We start from the raw sequence: 16,237 nt of genomic DNA on the forward strand, positions 1-16,237 counted from the left end.
CTCTAGATATTATTATATACTAATTTAATAAAATATAATAAGTATATTTAGTAGAACCTTAATAGATAGAATAGCTAGTAAGATATTAGTATATATTAACTTTAAAAAATCTAGAGATTAGTTAGCTCTAGAGTTTGCTAGAGTACTAGAAGGCTAGAGTGCTAGAGCGCTAGAGCGCTAGAGCGCTAGAGCGTCTGTGCGCAGCCTGTGCGCGCGCTAGGTTAGTGTCTTAGTAGATTAGTTAAGAATTATTTCTAGAATAATTCTTTTAAAATAATAATAACACTACTCTACTACACTATCTACACTACTAACTAAGCTACTAAATCTTACGCTACCTACTACGCTAAATTATAGCCTACTAAGTTATAGGTATACTTTGCGGTAATGTATAAAACGTTCTAGAATTATTTATTAATTAATTCTAATAAATTTTAGCCTACGTTTAAGCAATTTCTATAGCTTAACTAGCTGCTATTTAGTTGCCTAGCCTTTACTATAAATACGCAAGGTTAGCCTATTATCTATATAGGTTAGCTATACTATATAATTAATATTAGTAGTAGCCTTTACAAGGTATAAATTGTTTCTTAATTATTTTCTAAATAATTCTAACTATTCTTTTAGAGAAAGTTTACTAGCCGCGCCTCTCTTAGAAACTACCTACTTACTACCTATAGATTAATTATAGCTATAGCTAGGCAGGTTAGTATACTCTCTAACTAGCTAATTTAGCTTAAATTAGGTAAGTTTAAATTATTTTTTAATTATTTCTAAATTAATTCTGCTTAGTTTTCTATACTTAGATTATAGCTAACTATAACGTAATTACTAACTTCTTTCCCTCTATTACTAAAGAGAATTTAGATTAATTCTTAAACAATTTAGACAAAGAAGAAGAAAAAGAAGAAAAAGATAAGAAAGAAGAAGAAGAGTAGAAATAAAAAGATAAGAGCGCTATCTCTAGCTAAGAGAAAGAAGAGAAGAAAGATAATAGCTCTTCTTAGAATGCTATTTAGCTTAATAAAGATTAAACTTAAGTAAATTATTTCTTAAACGTTTCTAGATTGTTTCTAACTAATATAGCTTAATTACAACCTTATAATAGATTGCATCTAGAACTATTTCTCTAACCTAGATAATAAATTTAACCTCTTTTGCTAAAAGTATAACGTAGAAGGCCTTAACGCTAAAAACCTAAAGAGTAAGCTTTATTTAAATTATTTCTTAAACGTTTCTTAATTAATTCTAATAAAATTTAGACTATACTTTCTTTTATAATAAGTTTACTATATATACTTCTTAGTAGTTCTTCTGCAATCTTTCTAGAGAGACCTCTAAGCCTAAGAGCCTAGCTACTTCTTCTAAGTCTAATAGTAATAAGAATTAAAACTATAGTAGAATTGTTTATAGAATAATTAAGAAATAATTTAAGAATAAATAGATATACAAAATAAATTTAATAAAACTATAACTTTAATTATATTCTCTATAAGTTTTAAAAAGCAAAGGTATTATAACACTATTAATAAAGGCAATAAGCTATATTTTAGTAAGTAAAATATATATTAATTAAAGTTTAAATAGTAAAAAGAGGCTTACATTTAAATCTTCTACTTTAGTAGAATTTACATAGCAAAGGCTTATTATTTTTAAGTAGTAGGTAGTAAACTAATTAGAAATTAATTTTACTCTTTTTCTATTTTTTTTGCTTATTTAAAGATGTAAAGCGTAGCACCTCTAATAAGAGTTTAGTAGAGAGAGTAGCTAGTTAGATAGTAGGTTAAATTAGCTCTAGATTAATTAGAAAACAATTCTAAAGTTTATTTTAAATCTACTTCTTAGCAATAGTATTCTCTTCTACTACTCTAGAGTTATTATAGCACTTTATTATCTCTTAAAAGAAGTAATAGGTAGCGTAGTGTATTTATAGAGGTATTACGCTAGTAGAATTTAGCGCAATAGAGTACTAGAGGTAGGTTTTGTAAATATATTTAATAAGGTTTAATCTTCTCTTATAGCGCTACTAGAATTAGTTTAGAATTAATCTATAAAAAGTTCTAGGTAACTATTAGACTTACACTATAGAGACTTAAGGAGCTTTTATTATACTTTACGCAATAGAAGAGTTCTCTATAGAAGATAATATATCTTCTCTCTAAGTTCTTAAGGTTAAACTCTATAAAGCTATATAGAAGTATAGTAAGAGTAGTATATTAAGTATACGTAGGCTAGAATAGTTAGCAATTAATTTAGAATTAGTTAGGCAGAGACAAACCTTATTAGAAAGAACTCTACTTACTATATTTAATATAGAAAAGATAGAATTAGAGAGTAAGATAGGTTTTAGTAGATTTTATCTAGCGCTAAAAACTCTTTAATTATACTAACTATTCTAAGACTAGTCTAGTTTTCTCTTAACTAGTTCTAGATTAATTTACACTAAAGATAAACCTACAGCTTCTTTTCTTAGAGCTCTAACTTAGCCTTCTTAGTTTAGATTTAAAGTAACCTTCTTTCTTATTAAAGTTTTGCTCTTTTACGCTCTCTTTTAAGCTTACGCTTCTCTTCTTCTAAGTCTATATCTAGGTTAGAGCGTTTCTTGCGTAGATTAGTTCTAAATTAATCTAGAAATAGTTATACTTATAGAGCTAGCAATAAATTAGCTCTAAGAGAGAATAAGGCTAAAGGTAATAACTAGAATATCTATATACGCGAGCGCTGCGCTGCTAGCTAGAAGCTTAGACGCTAGTAAGGTTGCTGTCTTAATAGCCTAAGTAATTTAAGTAATTTAAGAATATTATCTTTCTCTTTATTCTCTTTCTCTTATTTCTTACGCTCTAAATAGTTTAGAATTAATCTATATATAGATAACTAAATACTTACTCTTTTCTTACCTTATATTATTATAAAAGCAGCTACTTAGGCTTAAATTTTACCTTAATTTGTGCCTAACACTATACTTTTTACAGATCTTGTATTTCTATATATTCTATAGGTCTATCTATATAGCGCTATATAAAATTAGTTGTAAAATAATTTAGAACTAATTTAATATATAGTCTAATACTAACTAGAAGCTTATATCTTAGGCTAGTATAATAGCTCTTTGTATATACTTATTCTATAGTATTTATATAGAATTCTAGTATATTCTAGGTAGCTCTAGATATACTACTGTAGTGTATGTTTAATTCTGTAGTAATAATAGAGTTCTTCTTATTTTTTACCTATTCTTTAGCTACAGGTATTAGAGTATTTTCTTAGAATAGTTTAGAAACGTTCTAGAATTAATTTAGACTACTTACTAATAAGCAGATTATATAACTTAAAATACTTAGCCTAGCTTACTATAGTAAGTAGCGCCTTTATTCTACTCTACAAAGAATCTTTAATATATAGTATACTAGAACAAGCCTTATTAATAGTATAAAGAAAGTAAATAATGTAGAATCTTATATAGTAGCTAAGGTAGTACTTCTAGTCTCTATTAAGCTAGTTAAGGCTAGTAAGGTACCTTCTAAATTCTAAGCTAAAATAAGCGTAGATTAATTATAAATTAATTTAACTTACTAGCTATCTACTTAGTGTCTATATTAATAGTAATACTATAGAAACTACGTGCGTAGAGATACTGCTATTGTACTAGCTAACCTAAACGCTTCTTAATAGTCTAGAAGAAGGTAGTAAATACCTTTTAGTATATCTTAGAGAACTTAGTATTAGTAGTAAGGCGCCTAAATATAATAACTGCGTAGATTAGTTATAGATTAATTTAGAAGTAATTTGTATACTCTTTTTATAGCTCTTTAGTATAGTAGTAAAAAGAATTTCTCTCTAACTATTATAGTAGCGCTTAAAAGATATATCTATCTAGAAGGTCTCTTATTTTATAAGTAGTTTAGCTTACTTATTCTACACTTAGATAATAATATAGCCTCTACTAGCTAGTAAGATTTAGTAGATATATACCTACGTAGATTAATTTAAGAACGTTTAGAAAACATTTTAGATAGCGCTTATAGTAGTAGAGTTAGAATAGTTTACTCTTCTCTTAAAAAGAACCCTCTCTAGGCTAGCGCCTAGAGAAAATATAATTAACTTTTAGGTAGTAGCTATTTTTACAAGGCAGTCTTTATTTGCCTAAGTAGTATAGAGTTTCTTAATTAATAAAACTTTACGCTACCTTAAGTAGAAAGCAAACTAGTTAGACTACAAAAAGGTAGCTAGAATAGTTTAGAAATAATTTAGAATTAATATCTACAAAATAGCTTATATCTTATAGTGTTTAGCATTAATATTAATTAGAATATATAAACTATATTCTTAACTAATTCTATGTCTAGCTACTAAGGTAGAGAGAGTATATACTAGTGTATACTAGTTAAAACTACTATAAAGTATAGAACCTGCTTAAAATATAAGAGGATAATAATATTAATTACTATATTATAGTCTTGTAGAATAAGTTTACCTTAACTCTAGGCATAGTTAGTACCTAAAATAGTTTAGAATTAATCTAGAAACATTCTTTAAGAACTTACTATAGTCTTTTAGGCATAAGATTTAGAGCTTAACTATATTATAGTTCTTATAAGAGCCTTCTACTCTACTATCTAAAAGAGCTTATAGGTAGGTAATATTAATTCTTAGTAGTACTCTCTAAATATAGTGCTCTATATTACCTAGAGCGCAATTACTATAAGTAATAAACTAAAAGGTAAGCTCTATTACTTACTAGAATTAGTTAGAAATTGTTCTAGAAATAGTTTAACTATATATACTATTAATTCTACCTAAAATAACTTTAGACTATAGAAACTCTCTTTATTAGTATAAATACTATCTCTAAACTAACGCTAAAGCCTATTAAAGCAGCTTCTAGCCTTTCTTCTCTCTTTATTCTACTTAATTTAGCCTATAGATATCTTTATCTACCTAAGTGTCTTATATAAGCTTTTATCTACCTATAAGTAAGTAAAATTCTATAATTAATTCTAAATGTATTTATACGTCTTAACACTAGAGCACTTAAAAACCTATCTTAAAGTAGTTAAATTTAAGAAGAGGCTAAAAGTCTTCTTCTTCTCTACTTTGCTAGCTCTATAGTATTAAAACTACTTATACTAGATTAGTTCTAAATTAATCTAGAAATAGTCTACGCAGGCTACTTATACTTTTAGTATCTTATAATACTCTTTTAACTAAAAGATATTACCTATTTACTTTTAAAACTTAAATAATATAAGCATAGCTTCTAGAGTCTATGCTAGAGTATTAGAGTAGATATATAGTATACTTAATAACTCTAGCCTCTAAGAGAGGCGCGCTGCTATTTCTAGAAGTAAGTTAAACTATACCTTAGTTTAAATAAGTCTAGAATTGTTCTAGAATTAATTTAACTATATACCTTAACCTAGTCTTTAACACTACTATTATTACTCTTACTAGAGCTAGATAAATATAGGTTAAATCTCTTATAGATATCTAGGTCTAATATATTAAGGTTAAGAAATTTAGGCTTAGCGTTAAATATAGGCAAAAAAGGCTCTATATTATAATATAGGTATAATCTAGTCTAAATTAATTTAGAATAAATCTAAGAATTATTTAAATTAAAAATTTTATTGCTAAGTACGCTAATTCTCTTAGGTAGTATAACGCTAGTATGCTATATTTTAAAAATTACCTATTTGCGTTAGCGCATGCTATGTCTTGGCGCGCCTTTGGTTAGATGGACTGTATGCACCAATGTGGCTAGACCTCTCGCGTCTACGTTATTGCTGCCACCCGCGTACCTGTCCCTGAACTTCGCACCACTGTACCCACAACCTACAACCTACATCCTCACTTACCTGAACTTTGCTCACTGCCTTGATCGCATACCCAACAATCAATCTAAACAATACTCTCGAGCTCGAATTCCAATCTCCGAAACCAGCCAACATCATGGGTGAGATACACAGCAGCCTAGCGATAACGTCCAACTAACACCACACAGCTCCCCAACCAGACTACTGTATGCGCACACAAACCTCTACTTCCTACCCGAAAGCTCATACAACACCATAGACAAAACCCTCGAGGTCGACTCGAAAGCGACCCAACAGCAAATCCGCGATGCCTACAAAAAGTACCACCTCACCCACCCCACAAACCTCTCTCTCTGCTCAACCTCTAACACTCCCCCCACAGAGCAGCACTAAAGCACCACCCCGACCGCGTCCCCTCCGACTCCCCCGAGCGCGCCAGCCGCACAAAGCGCTTCCAACAAATCAACGACGCCTACTACACTCTATCAGACGCGACACGGCGCCGCGACTACGACGCCGCACGCACCTACAACAGTTTCACAGGCAGCACCGCAACACCAGACTCTGATTTCGAAGAAGACATCCCAGGAAATGCGGGTGCGGGCGCAGGCACAGGCGGAGGCTTCGCCCAAGGCTTCCCCTGGTCCGCCTTTGGTTTCGGCAGCGCACCCGCCGGCAACACGGAAGAATCCCACAACCGGTTCTCTGAAGAGCAATTCGGTGGTATATTCGAGGAGATGCTTAGGGAAGAGGGGATGGCGGATCAAGACGCGCATCCGACGTCGAAGTTTTGGAGTATAGTTGGTGGGTTGAGTGGAGGGGCCATGGGGTTTATTGTGGCCAACTTCCCCGGTATGGTTGCGGGGGCGGTGGCGGGGAATAGGCTGGGGGCTGTGAGGGATACGAAGGGGAAGAGTGTGTATGCGGTGTTTCAGGAGATGCCGCAGGCGGATAAGGCGAGGTTGTTGAGTGGGTTGGCGGCGAAGGTTTTTGCTAATGTGGTTTCTGGGTGAGCGGGGATGGGGAGGAGGGAGGGAGGGGGATGGGGTGTATGAATGACGATATCCTTGGAGTTTAGCTGGGAACCTGAGTCTCTTTTCACTGTTGGTTTAGATTGGATAATCTACTACACGGACTTCACAGGCTTGATGATATTAGTTCGTTGCACGCATGATGTGAGTAGTAAGGTATAAGAAGAGCAAGTTTTGATTTGCATCTGAACGCCAGGCAGGTCCAAGCCTACGCAAAGGAGGGATATCTCTAACGAAAAGGAAGAAAAAGAAAGCTAAACAAGCCATAACGGAAAAGAACAGGAGAAAAACGTCGTCAAACGTCTCCCCACAACGCGCCGTCGTAACGTCGTGCAATAAGAAAAGCCCAACAAGGGCAAAACAAAAGTACCGCCTTTTTCTCCATCACAGCTTCCCCATCACAGCCCTTTCCAATACTCCCACTTCCTCGCCATCTCCTCACTCATAATCTGCGGTAAAGCCTGTTGCAGAGGATCACTCCTCTGCTCCTCATGTCACCAGTCACTCCCCCCGCGCGTCAGATTCCCGACAACGCGCGTGATAGTAAGGACATTCTCGACCGTTCCTAGAAGAGGAAGCTCGAGTCAGCTCCTCTTCAACTCTTTACATGAACTTGCTTGCCATACTCGCCAGACTAGCCAGACCGCCAATGCCAGAAGAGACGCTCTGCATGTCGATGTTGCCGAGACCGGCCATCATGCCTCCGCCGCCGTTGCTGGGGGCGCTCCGGGTGGTCTCGTAGCCGTAGCCCTGGCTGCCGTAGTAGCCCCCGCTGCTGCTGGCACCCCTGGTATTGTAGTTGGTGTTGGTGTGCCCTGAGCCAGCGTACCCGCCTCTCGCACCCGGCCCCCCCATCTCAGGCAGATTGACGCCGAACTGACGGGCGAGTTTGTGCAAGACGCCGCCGGAGACGAGGGGCATGATGACCATGAAGAAGACTTTGTAGGGGTGGCGTTGGGCGTAGCGCCAGATTTCGCGGAGGAAGTGTTGCAGTTTCTTGTACAGGTGTTGCATGTACGAGTCGCGGGGTGAGCGCTTGTAGCGCGACGTGGAGCTGTGGTGGCGCGAGGACGCCGAGTACGAGGACGAGGCGTAGCCAGGCCGGTATCCGGATGAGGAGCGTCGCGAGGGTGAGCCCCCTGTTGAGAAGGGGTTCCAGGAGCTGCTGCCGTAGCCCATGGTGGTGGGGCGTGGGGTGTGGGTTGAGGAGGGGAGGAGTAAGGTTGGTTTAGGGTGTATGGAGGCTGAAAGGGGTGTTGTTGATACTCCGAGGGTTGATGTTGATGAGCGGCGGGATGAATGCGCGCGAGCAACAGAAGCCGGGATGCGGTGGTGTAAAGTGTATTGATCCGCCCAGCGCATTCAGCGCAAGATAACTCTTGATATGCGCGGTGATGAGGTTTAGCGACAACAACGACTCTATGACTGTGAGTCTTGAAGCCAGCGCAACAGTATCCAGTGGACTAGAAGAGAGCTGTCGCAAACACACAACCGGTGAAGGGATGTGGGTCTCTTGGGCTTCAATCGCCTCCTCTTTTGCCTCACTTCAGCTCAGGTTCTTCCCTGCTTCCTTGACCCTGCCTTGGCCTGATGCGCGGTGCCCTACTAGCCAACTAATTCGAGGCTATAGCAACCCAACTTCTGCACACTATGACAACACAGGCCACACCGTGCGCAACGACGACTCCGACGGGAAAACGTGGGAAATGAGTCAAGGACTAGTAAGGAACACGTCGACGGGTAGAAAAAGACCACAAAAGATGGCACGGTTGGGGAATGCTGATGAGGGAAGGAACTTTGGCCAGCTTAAAGATGTGCGCGAACTTGTGGAGCAAGCAGAGGAATGATCGTCGCAGACTAACTGACCGCTTTTTGGTGGTTGGGCGTAGCCGGCGTAGCCCTGCAGGTACCGCCACCTCCGATTTATGCCGTCTCAGATCCCACTTGTGCACATGTGCGATGATGTGCGTGAACCATGAAAATCGCGGAGATTAATTCGTCTTTACGCGAGAGGCAGTGCAACACGATGGCATCCAAAACTTCCTACACCGATATTGGCTTTTGTTTGATTGCTACCCGGGACTTTCGATGTGATCGCGATCGAAACTGCCGTTATGCAACGGCCGTTGTGCGCGTACCCTTGTCGCATAAGTGTCTAGAAAACCGTTGCAAGTGTTCGAGACCGCAGATGCAGCTGCAAGATGCAGATGCAGCACACGCAATATGGCATTCAACAAATCGTGCTAAGGGCTGGATTGAGGGGACAGACCCGTTCCTGCAGGCGCTCCTTGCCCAGTTCGAGACACGTTTGACTGATTTAAGAGTCAGATCGAATGACTGTTATCGAACAACACACCTCAGTGGAGCAAGCAATACATATATTTATCAGTACAACAGGAATATCAAGGGCCCACTACATACGTGGCCGTCTTCGAGGCCACTATCTTGTATGCAACGTCTACGAAAGCAAGAATCAATTGGATCAGAAGTGTCAGATTGGAGAGCGGGGGATTTGTACCATGTACAACTACATCGAGATGCTTCAACCTTTCTTCCTACTTTTACCGCTCTTCCGCCGCCTCTCAGCTCCATGGCCACTTCCTCTGGCAGCTTCCTGAGGTTGGGCTGGAGTAGCAGAGCTTGATGCTTGTGCAGCTAGAGCTGGATCCGACTGGCTGACATGGCTACGTGCTGCAGGTGCCGCTCGCTGAAGTGATGCCGTTGTAGCAGCAGGGACAGGGACACGCCGTGGCACTGATGTGTAGCTAGCTTCAGACACGGCTGAACTTACACTCCGTGTATACTGCGGTTGAGGCGAAGTCGGTGATGTAGAGGACGTAGGGCTGAAGTTATGATACTGGTAAGGCTCCACAGGGAACGGTACAAGCCCAGCGGATTGAATGGAAGACGATCTTGTGCGTGACCCGTGTGGCAGATCAGCCTCGTATGCAGCCTGTCGAGAGGATATACGACCTTGCCGTGGAGGTGTGGCGGGGCGATAATCAACCACAGATTCTGGAAAGGCGCCGAGCATTTCTCGAGAAAAGCTGGCGTGCGATGGCGAAGGGACGTAGTGACTAGCATCAGACGCGGAACGGGACGCTGGACGTGGAGATTCCCGTTCCCGTTCCAGGCTACCCTGGTAAGGATTGATGGGCGCATACACAGACTGTCCGTCGGGGCCAGGTATGACGAAGCCGGGTGGCGGTGCACGGCTATCTGTGGTTGATACGGTAGATGTACGTTTGCGACTGCTGGGCTTCTCCTTCGACTTTGATCCAAAGATTGAACTTCGCTTCTGATCTTTCTTCGATCTGGAAGTACTGCCGTGCTTGCTAGTCGCATCGTCTCTAACCACACTGGTGGGGTCGTTGGGGTAGGAAGCACTGTTCGGCCGAGAGTGGATTTCAGGGCGAACTGCTCTTGTCCTTGGTCCGGAAAGTCGTGAATCATACGCGCGTAACTCTTCTGGACTAAGTGATACGTTTGGATTACCCGCTGCTCTTGCTATCCGAATCTTATCGAGTACGCGCCGGAATAGCATTTCCTCGTATTCAGCAGTATCGAAGTCGTCGCCGAGATACTCATCATAGTCCTGTTGATGACCACGATCCTGGTATGTTGCCTCACCCAAAGCTGCTGCCCTGCCCTCCCAGGCTCTAATATCCATATCATTAAAGTAAAGCTCATCCGGATTGATGCTCCTGCCGTTCAAAGCCGGCTGAAACGCCTGATCTAATACAACGCCACCCTTCTCATCGTCGCTATCCAATTCTTGAAACCTGTGCACGTCGTTCTGTCCCCCCTCGTAGTATCTCCCCACACCCGACGAGCCCCCTGGTGGTCTTCCCCAGCGGGGCATAGTGTAAGGAGGAGTTCGCGGCCGACCACCTAGACCGCCTCCTCGGAAAAAGCTGACTCGATGGGCTTGTCCAAAAATGCAGCGTGGCCCACGACGGTGACGCCAGTTGCGCCGATGAGCCAGAGAACAGTGGAAAAGGGCGAGGCCCAGAGTCCGAGGGGAATCGCAATGACGAAGAGCGTAGTGTACAGCTGCGAGGTGCTCGCGCGCCAGCTACCGAGCTGGAGATCATTGCCCTCTAGCTTGCCGATTCCAAACATACCACCGACCACAAGGATGATGACAAAGAGTAGCATCAAGTTGGTGAGCAGGCTGTAGATGCTGAGCATGACGAAGACAGCGGCATAGTTGCTCGAGAAGTAGCCCAAGTTGTAGTTGACCCTGCTCTGAACCTCGCTGAAGTTGGCGGGCTTGGAGATGCGCTTGAAGTCGAAGAACTCGGAGATGGGTCGCAGGTTGGCGAATCGCGACGAGACTGAAGTGGAGCGGATGCTGTCGAAGCGTCCGCCCAAGTTCATCCGGGATGTCAGGGCATCGATGGGGATGCTGAAGCGAGACATGACGGAAGGCGTGTGGGTCGTGATTTCGGGGGGTGGTGTTTGTTGGCGCTGGTCGGGGGTAATGAGGGTCTGCTGTTGTTCTTCGAGATCTTTAGGGGAAGACATGGTCAGTTCAGCTGCTGATAGTGGTGGAGATCGAGGGGAGGCTGGAGATGTGTCCTCTAGAGGGGCAGGAGGTGGAATTGTATGTAGTAGATGGCTGCCTTACGTGGATGGGAAAGAGTCGCGAGAGAGTGAATGCGCTGACGCGGCTGAAGTGAGTGTAGATGGAGTGCAAGTCGAGTTGTTGAGGAGGTTGCGTGTCGCTGACCGTATGGGAACTTTTGTTGGCCCCTGCCGCGAATCCCGTAGTTCAGGGTCGCGCCTGCCCACAGCCACAGCCACACGCTCAGCCGCGTCTCACATGCAAGTCGTGAAGAGGCCACATTTTTTTGTTTCAATCTTAGAGACTTGGAGTGAAAGCGGAGAGTGACTGCACTGCGAAGAGAGCCTCTTTATCGCGCAGGCCTGCTACACCTGTGTCCCGTCGACAGCGGTCAGACTAATTGGGCCACGTTCCGTCACTCGCGGCACTACTGGACATCTGGCGGCACAAGCCTGCAGCCTCCCTATCACTTGCTCGCAGACCAGCCAAACTTCATCCACCCCAGCCATGAGATCTCACGCGTTGCTCGCATTGGTCTTGTGCCTCTTTGCAGCATTCGCCGCTGCCTGGACCAAAGAGGGTGCGTATTCCAATTGCATGTCGTCTTCAAGTGCATGCTTGCGGCCACATATGCGCCTTCCCCACATGCATTTCCCCAGCTCCAGCTGCAACTGCAACTGCGAGCTACTTGCTGACAGCGCACTGCAGACCACGAAATCTTCCGCATCCGTGACGAGGTCGCCAAAGCAGACGGTGCCAACATCACCTTCTACGATCTCCTCGGCGTCAAGCCCAGCGCGTCCCAAGACCAATTGACCAAGGCCCTCCGCAAGAAGTCGCGCGAACTCCACCCGGACAAGGCCCGCAAGAACTTTGTTACCGAATATGCGAAGACCAACCCAGCGGGAAAGAAGCCGTCCAAGAAGGAGACCGACGCGCACCTGAAGAAGGTCACCGCCGCTTACCAGCGTCTCTCGGTCGTGGGAAAGCTGCTCAAGGGTCCTGAGCGCGAGCGCTACGATCACTTCTTGAGGAACGGCTTCCCAGCATGGAGGGGCTCTGGCTACTACTACGAGCGCTTCCGCCCTGGCCTCGGCTCCGTCATCTTCGGTCTACTCGTTGTTCTTGGTGGAGGCTTCCACTACTTCGCCCTGGTCATGGGATGGAAGCGCCGCAGGGACTACGCCGAGAGGTTCGTCCGCCAGGCGCGCAAGACTGCTTGGGGTGACGAGAGCGGTCTTCAGGGCATTCCTGGTGTTGATGCTGGTGCTGCCCCCGTGAACGCCCAGCAGTTCGAGAACGAAACCGCCGAAGAGACCCCTGAGGAGGTTGGCCCACGCAACCGTCGCGAGCGACGCGCCATGGAGAAGGATGCGAAGAAACCCAAGAAGGCGCAAGCTGCCAAGAAGGCGCGCGACGACGGCATCAGCACCCCGGTCGAGGCAGAGGTCATCTCCGGTCCCCAGGGAGCCAAGAAGCGCATCGTCTCTGAGAACGGCAAAATCCTAGTCGTTGACTCCGTCGGCAACGTCTTTTTGGAAGTTGAGAACGAGGATGGCATGAAGGGCGAATACCTTGTCGACGTACGTACACCTATCCAGCTTTGCAACACAGTGCATTCACTAACAGCATCCAGCCCGACGAGGAGCCCCAGCCCACCATCTACGACACCCTCCTATTCAAGCTCCCCATGTTCGCCTACAACCAAACCGCCGGCCGCATCCTCGGAAAGAAGGAATTGCTCGACAAGCCACTGGTCGAGACATCCAACCTGACTGAAGAGGAGGCCGCCATCCAGAACGCCACCGCGCCCAACCTCAATGGCGAGGCGAGGAAACGCAAGGCCATGGCCAAGAAGGCGAGGTAGCCGTATGTACACAAACGCCACAACGCCGTAGCGTTGCAAAATTTAGCATCGATGTTTGGTGGTAGATAGACAAAAAGGGTACTGGACTATGCATTTGTGTAAGATATAGATGAACCATAAGGGTGTGCTTCGCATTAAAACTGGCTTTCAATATTGTCAAAGCCCTTTACTTGTCTATGCCTCGTCTGTGATCTAAGGTGATGCTACCCGTACTACCCGTGCATCCACATAGCTAAACGAATACGCATTAGCAAAGTACACGATGTACACACCAGGACGTCATATCGCATGTTGTACTCCACAAACTCCGCACGATAGCCCCAGCGCCAGCGCTACCCAGTACCGGCAGTACCGTAACACACAGCACAGCACACGCTGCTTCCTTCCTTCCTCCTCACCACTGTCACCACACTGAACCGAGACGTCGATTGTTTTCTTGCTTAATAGTACTTCATTATAGGGTCTAATATGCAAAATCTACATCTACAATAGTAGATACCACTGTCTCTTCGCTCAAAACGAGCCATCAGAACGCGACGACTATGCCGTGGCCAAACGGCTAGAAACTGATGCACTCTCCCTTTCGCAGATTCTTGTAACGCCTGTCTAACTCCAGTAACAACGGAGGAGCGCAACTACCCTACATTCATAATAAGAGAAGCCATGATAATAAAAAAGAGATAGTAGTAAAAGACCGCAGATGGGGTAGACTCGGCGAAGAAATCCGCCGACAGTACCACAGTCAAATGCAGAGAACGAACAAGAAAAAGAAAAGCCAAAACCGGCATAATGTTGGTATCACAAGCTTGCGGCCGTGAATCCCAAAAGCAAGAAAACGGAAAAAAAACGTGCACGCGCGAAAATGGGCATGCATGAGCAAAGAGATGTTCAACAAGACAAGACCGCTCTTTGCTGGCTTCTTCCTTCTCTCTCTCTCTCTTTCTCTGACTTTCGACAACAACCTCAATAATGCGTTCTTGCCGTCGTGGTACTCGCACAACTCATACCCGGTAGTAATCTTCTATTATGGATATCGTGCTCGCAGACACGGCTCTAGCACGAGCCACAACACCCGGCGCATACGCAAAACGATACACGGCCGACGGACCATTTTGCTGGCTACAACACGACGCGCTCACGGCACGCTGCTTTGCGGGCTGCTGTTCGAGATCCAACTAGAATCGTTCTCTGGATCCGTTGCCGTGGTTTTCAAAGAGGTCGTCTAGGTATCCGCTCGGCGTGCGGCCACCAGGGACAGTCGTGCCGCCCGGTACATTGAGCGATAACTGGCTGACGGTGTTGTTGTCCTGGCCGTAGACGGGGCTTCTTGTGGTGCCGGGTTGGTGGCCGAGGGTTGCGACGCTGTTGCGGTTGTAGTTGGAGAGGCCGTCTCGTGATGGTGGTGCGCGGGCGTAGCCTCCTCGCGATGGAGGGAGTGACGGCGATTCTGGTGGCGACATGCCGGATCTCGCGCTGAAACGGTTCCCTGGTGTGGAGAGGGAGAGGGCAGAAAGATTGTTGGGGTTCTGGCTGCCAATGTGCATTTGTGGTGATCCGGCGGCGGGTGCTGCGTTGCCAGAGGCGTAGTATCCCGCGGGCAGGTAGGTGGAGGATCGGTTGCCAGCTACGTGGACGGAATCTCGCATACCCGCGGCGCCACCTGCGGTTGGGGAGAAGAAGAGAGAGGATTGCGATTGCTGTGCTGTGTTGGCAGCCGCGCCCTTGAAGGCCTTGTTTGACTTGCCAATGGGGGCGGCGTTCAGGTGATCCAGGGACATGGTCGAGCTTGCTCCTACTACATTGTACATCCCCCGCTTCTTGCCAGGCACTGCTGACATGGCCTTGATATCAGCCAGGTTTTGGGCCATGGCCGCCCGCTTCACGGAACGATGCAACGACCACGCAACGAGACCGCGCCACGCCAGCACTGCCGCACCGAAGAAGGCGAGGATAGCACCAACACATATGAAGACGGTTCCATCGGGGAGATCGGACTTTTGCATAAAGGCAGCGCCGGCTGTGTCGGGAACCTTGATGTCTGGGATACCGATACCAGCCAGTGTTGGTGCGCCTACGAGGTTGAAGACACTTGTAGACCCTGTCTGGGCGGCCGCGCTGGTGGGCGCATCTGCAGTGGTTGCCGCCTCGGTGGTTTCCGTGGTGGCGGCTTGTGATGTGGCAGCAGTCTCGTCAGCGTTCGTTGTCGCTGCTTGTGTTGTCTCGGCGGCGGAGGTCTCGGCTGTGTTCGTCGCCGCGTCGCCTCCGGGCGCGACGGTGTTGAGTTCGGGTGCGTTCTCGATCTGGGCGAGGACTGTGGGTGCGACTACGAGCAGCAGCCCCACGAAGCCGACGGAAGGCCGCATCGTGGTTGTGGTGTATAGGTGTGTGCGGAGGTAGGGTTGCCGTTGGGCAGTCTTCGAAAAGGCTCAGGAGAACCGGTGTTCAAGGCTCGTGTACTCCAACAGACGTGTTTCAGGAATCGTTTGGTGAAAGAAAAGCAGTGAAACGACGAGGGGAGGCAGTCGCTGGGGATATCGATAGGACAGAGAAGCGCCGAAACGAGTGACGGGGAACGAGAGGAAATGCTGATGGTGGAGTGCAAGACGGATACGGGGTCAGGGTAACAAGGGGCGGAGTCGAGGACCCGCTGGGCAAATACGCGCAGTCTGAGCGCCCCGTTCGCGTGATGTGTGGGTGGCCGCAGACTAGCGATGGGGATTTATCGAAAATCGAAAAGTGTAGTAATGGAAACTGGTGCTTTCTTCGCGGTGATCGAGTCGTCCGCGTGTCAGGCCTCTTCAGAGCAGCCGATTGTTGACGTCTGCACCTCGTTGCTGGCTCAGGGATGCAGGAAAAACACGGCCTGTATGCAGGGCCAGCGTTGACAGATCCTCCTAGTGCAGGCGCTTGGCAGCAGGCTCGTCCAACTGCACTAGTTCTCCACCGCGTTTCACGATTT

General features: G+C 45.3%; 5 protein-coding genes across 5 annotated transcripts; 2 read left to right on the forward strand and 3 right to left on the reverse strand.

Annotated features, from left to right (window-relative positions):
• Positions 1-5,949: 5,949 nt before the first annotated feature.
• Positions 5,950-7,077, forward strand: J4E88_006167 (uncharacterized protein; the record flags this gene model as incomplete). The annotated part of the gene is made up of 6 exons (XM_049399797.1): positions 5,950-5,953; positions 6,002-6,019; positions 6,073-6,133; positions 6,196-6,617; positions 6,927-6,988; positions 7,045-7,077. The coding sequence occupies 6 exons, from the start codon at positions 5,950-5,952 to the stop codon at positions 7,075-7,077; spliced, it is 600 nt and encodes a 199-aa protein (XP_049254108.1).
• Positions 7,078-7,447: 370 nt separating this feature from the next.
• Positions 7,448-8,023, reverse strand: J4E88_006168 (uncharacterized protein; the record flags this gene model as incomplete). The annotated part of the gene is made up of 1 exon (XM_049399798.1): positions 7,448-8,023. The coding sequence occupies one exon, from the start codon at positions 8,021-8,023 to the stop codon at positions 7,448-7,450; it is 576 nt and encodes a 191-aa protein (XP_049254109.1).
• A 2,712-nt stretch (positions 8,024-10,735) lies between these two features.
• J4E88_006169 (uncharacterized protein) lies at positions 10,736-11,371 on the reverse strand (the record flags this gene model as incomplete). Its single annotated transcript, XM_049399799.1, has 1 exon — positions 10,736-11,371. The coding sequence occupies one exon, from the start codon at positions 11,369-11,371 to the stop codon at positions 10,736-10,738; it is 636 nt and encodes a 211-aa protein (XP_049254110.1).
• A 547-nt stretch (positions 11,372-11,918) lies between these two features.
• J4E88_006170 (uncharacterized protein) lies at positions 11,919-13,278 on the forward strand (the record flags this gene model as incomplete). Its single annotated transcript, XM_049399800.1, has 3 exons — positions 11,919-11,991; positions 12,120-12,994; positions 13,048-13,278. The coding sequence occupies 3 exons, from the start codon at positions 11,919-11,921 to the stop codon at positions 13,276-13,278; spliced, it is 1,179 nt and encodes a 392-aa protein (XP_049254111.1).
• A 1,175-nt stretch (positions 13,279-14,453) lies between these two features.
• On the reverse strand, positions 14,454-15,641 carry J4E88_006171 (uncharacterized protein; the record flags this gene model as incomplete). Its single annotated transcript, XM_049399801.1, has 1 exon — positions 14,454-15,641. The coding sequence occupies one exon, from the start codon at positions 15,639-15,641 to the stop codon at positions 14,454-14,456; it is 1,188 nt and encodes a 395-aa protein (XP_049254112.1).
• Between the last annotated feature and the right edge of the window lie 596 nt (positions 15,642-16,237).

Source organism: Alternaria novae-zelandiae (assembly GCF_023758075.1).
Source record: "Alternaria novae-zelandiae strain BMP 2774 chromosome Unknown scaffold_12, whole genome shotgun sequence".
NCBI lineage: Eukaryota > Fungi > Ascomycota > Dothideomycetes > Pleosporales > Pleosporaceae > Alternaria > Alternaria novae-zelandiae.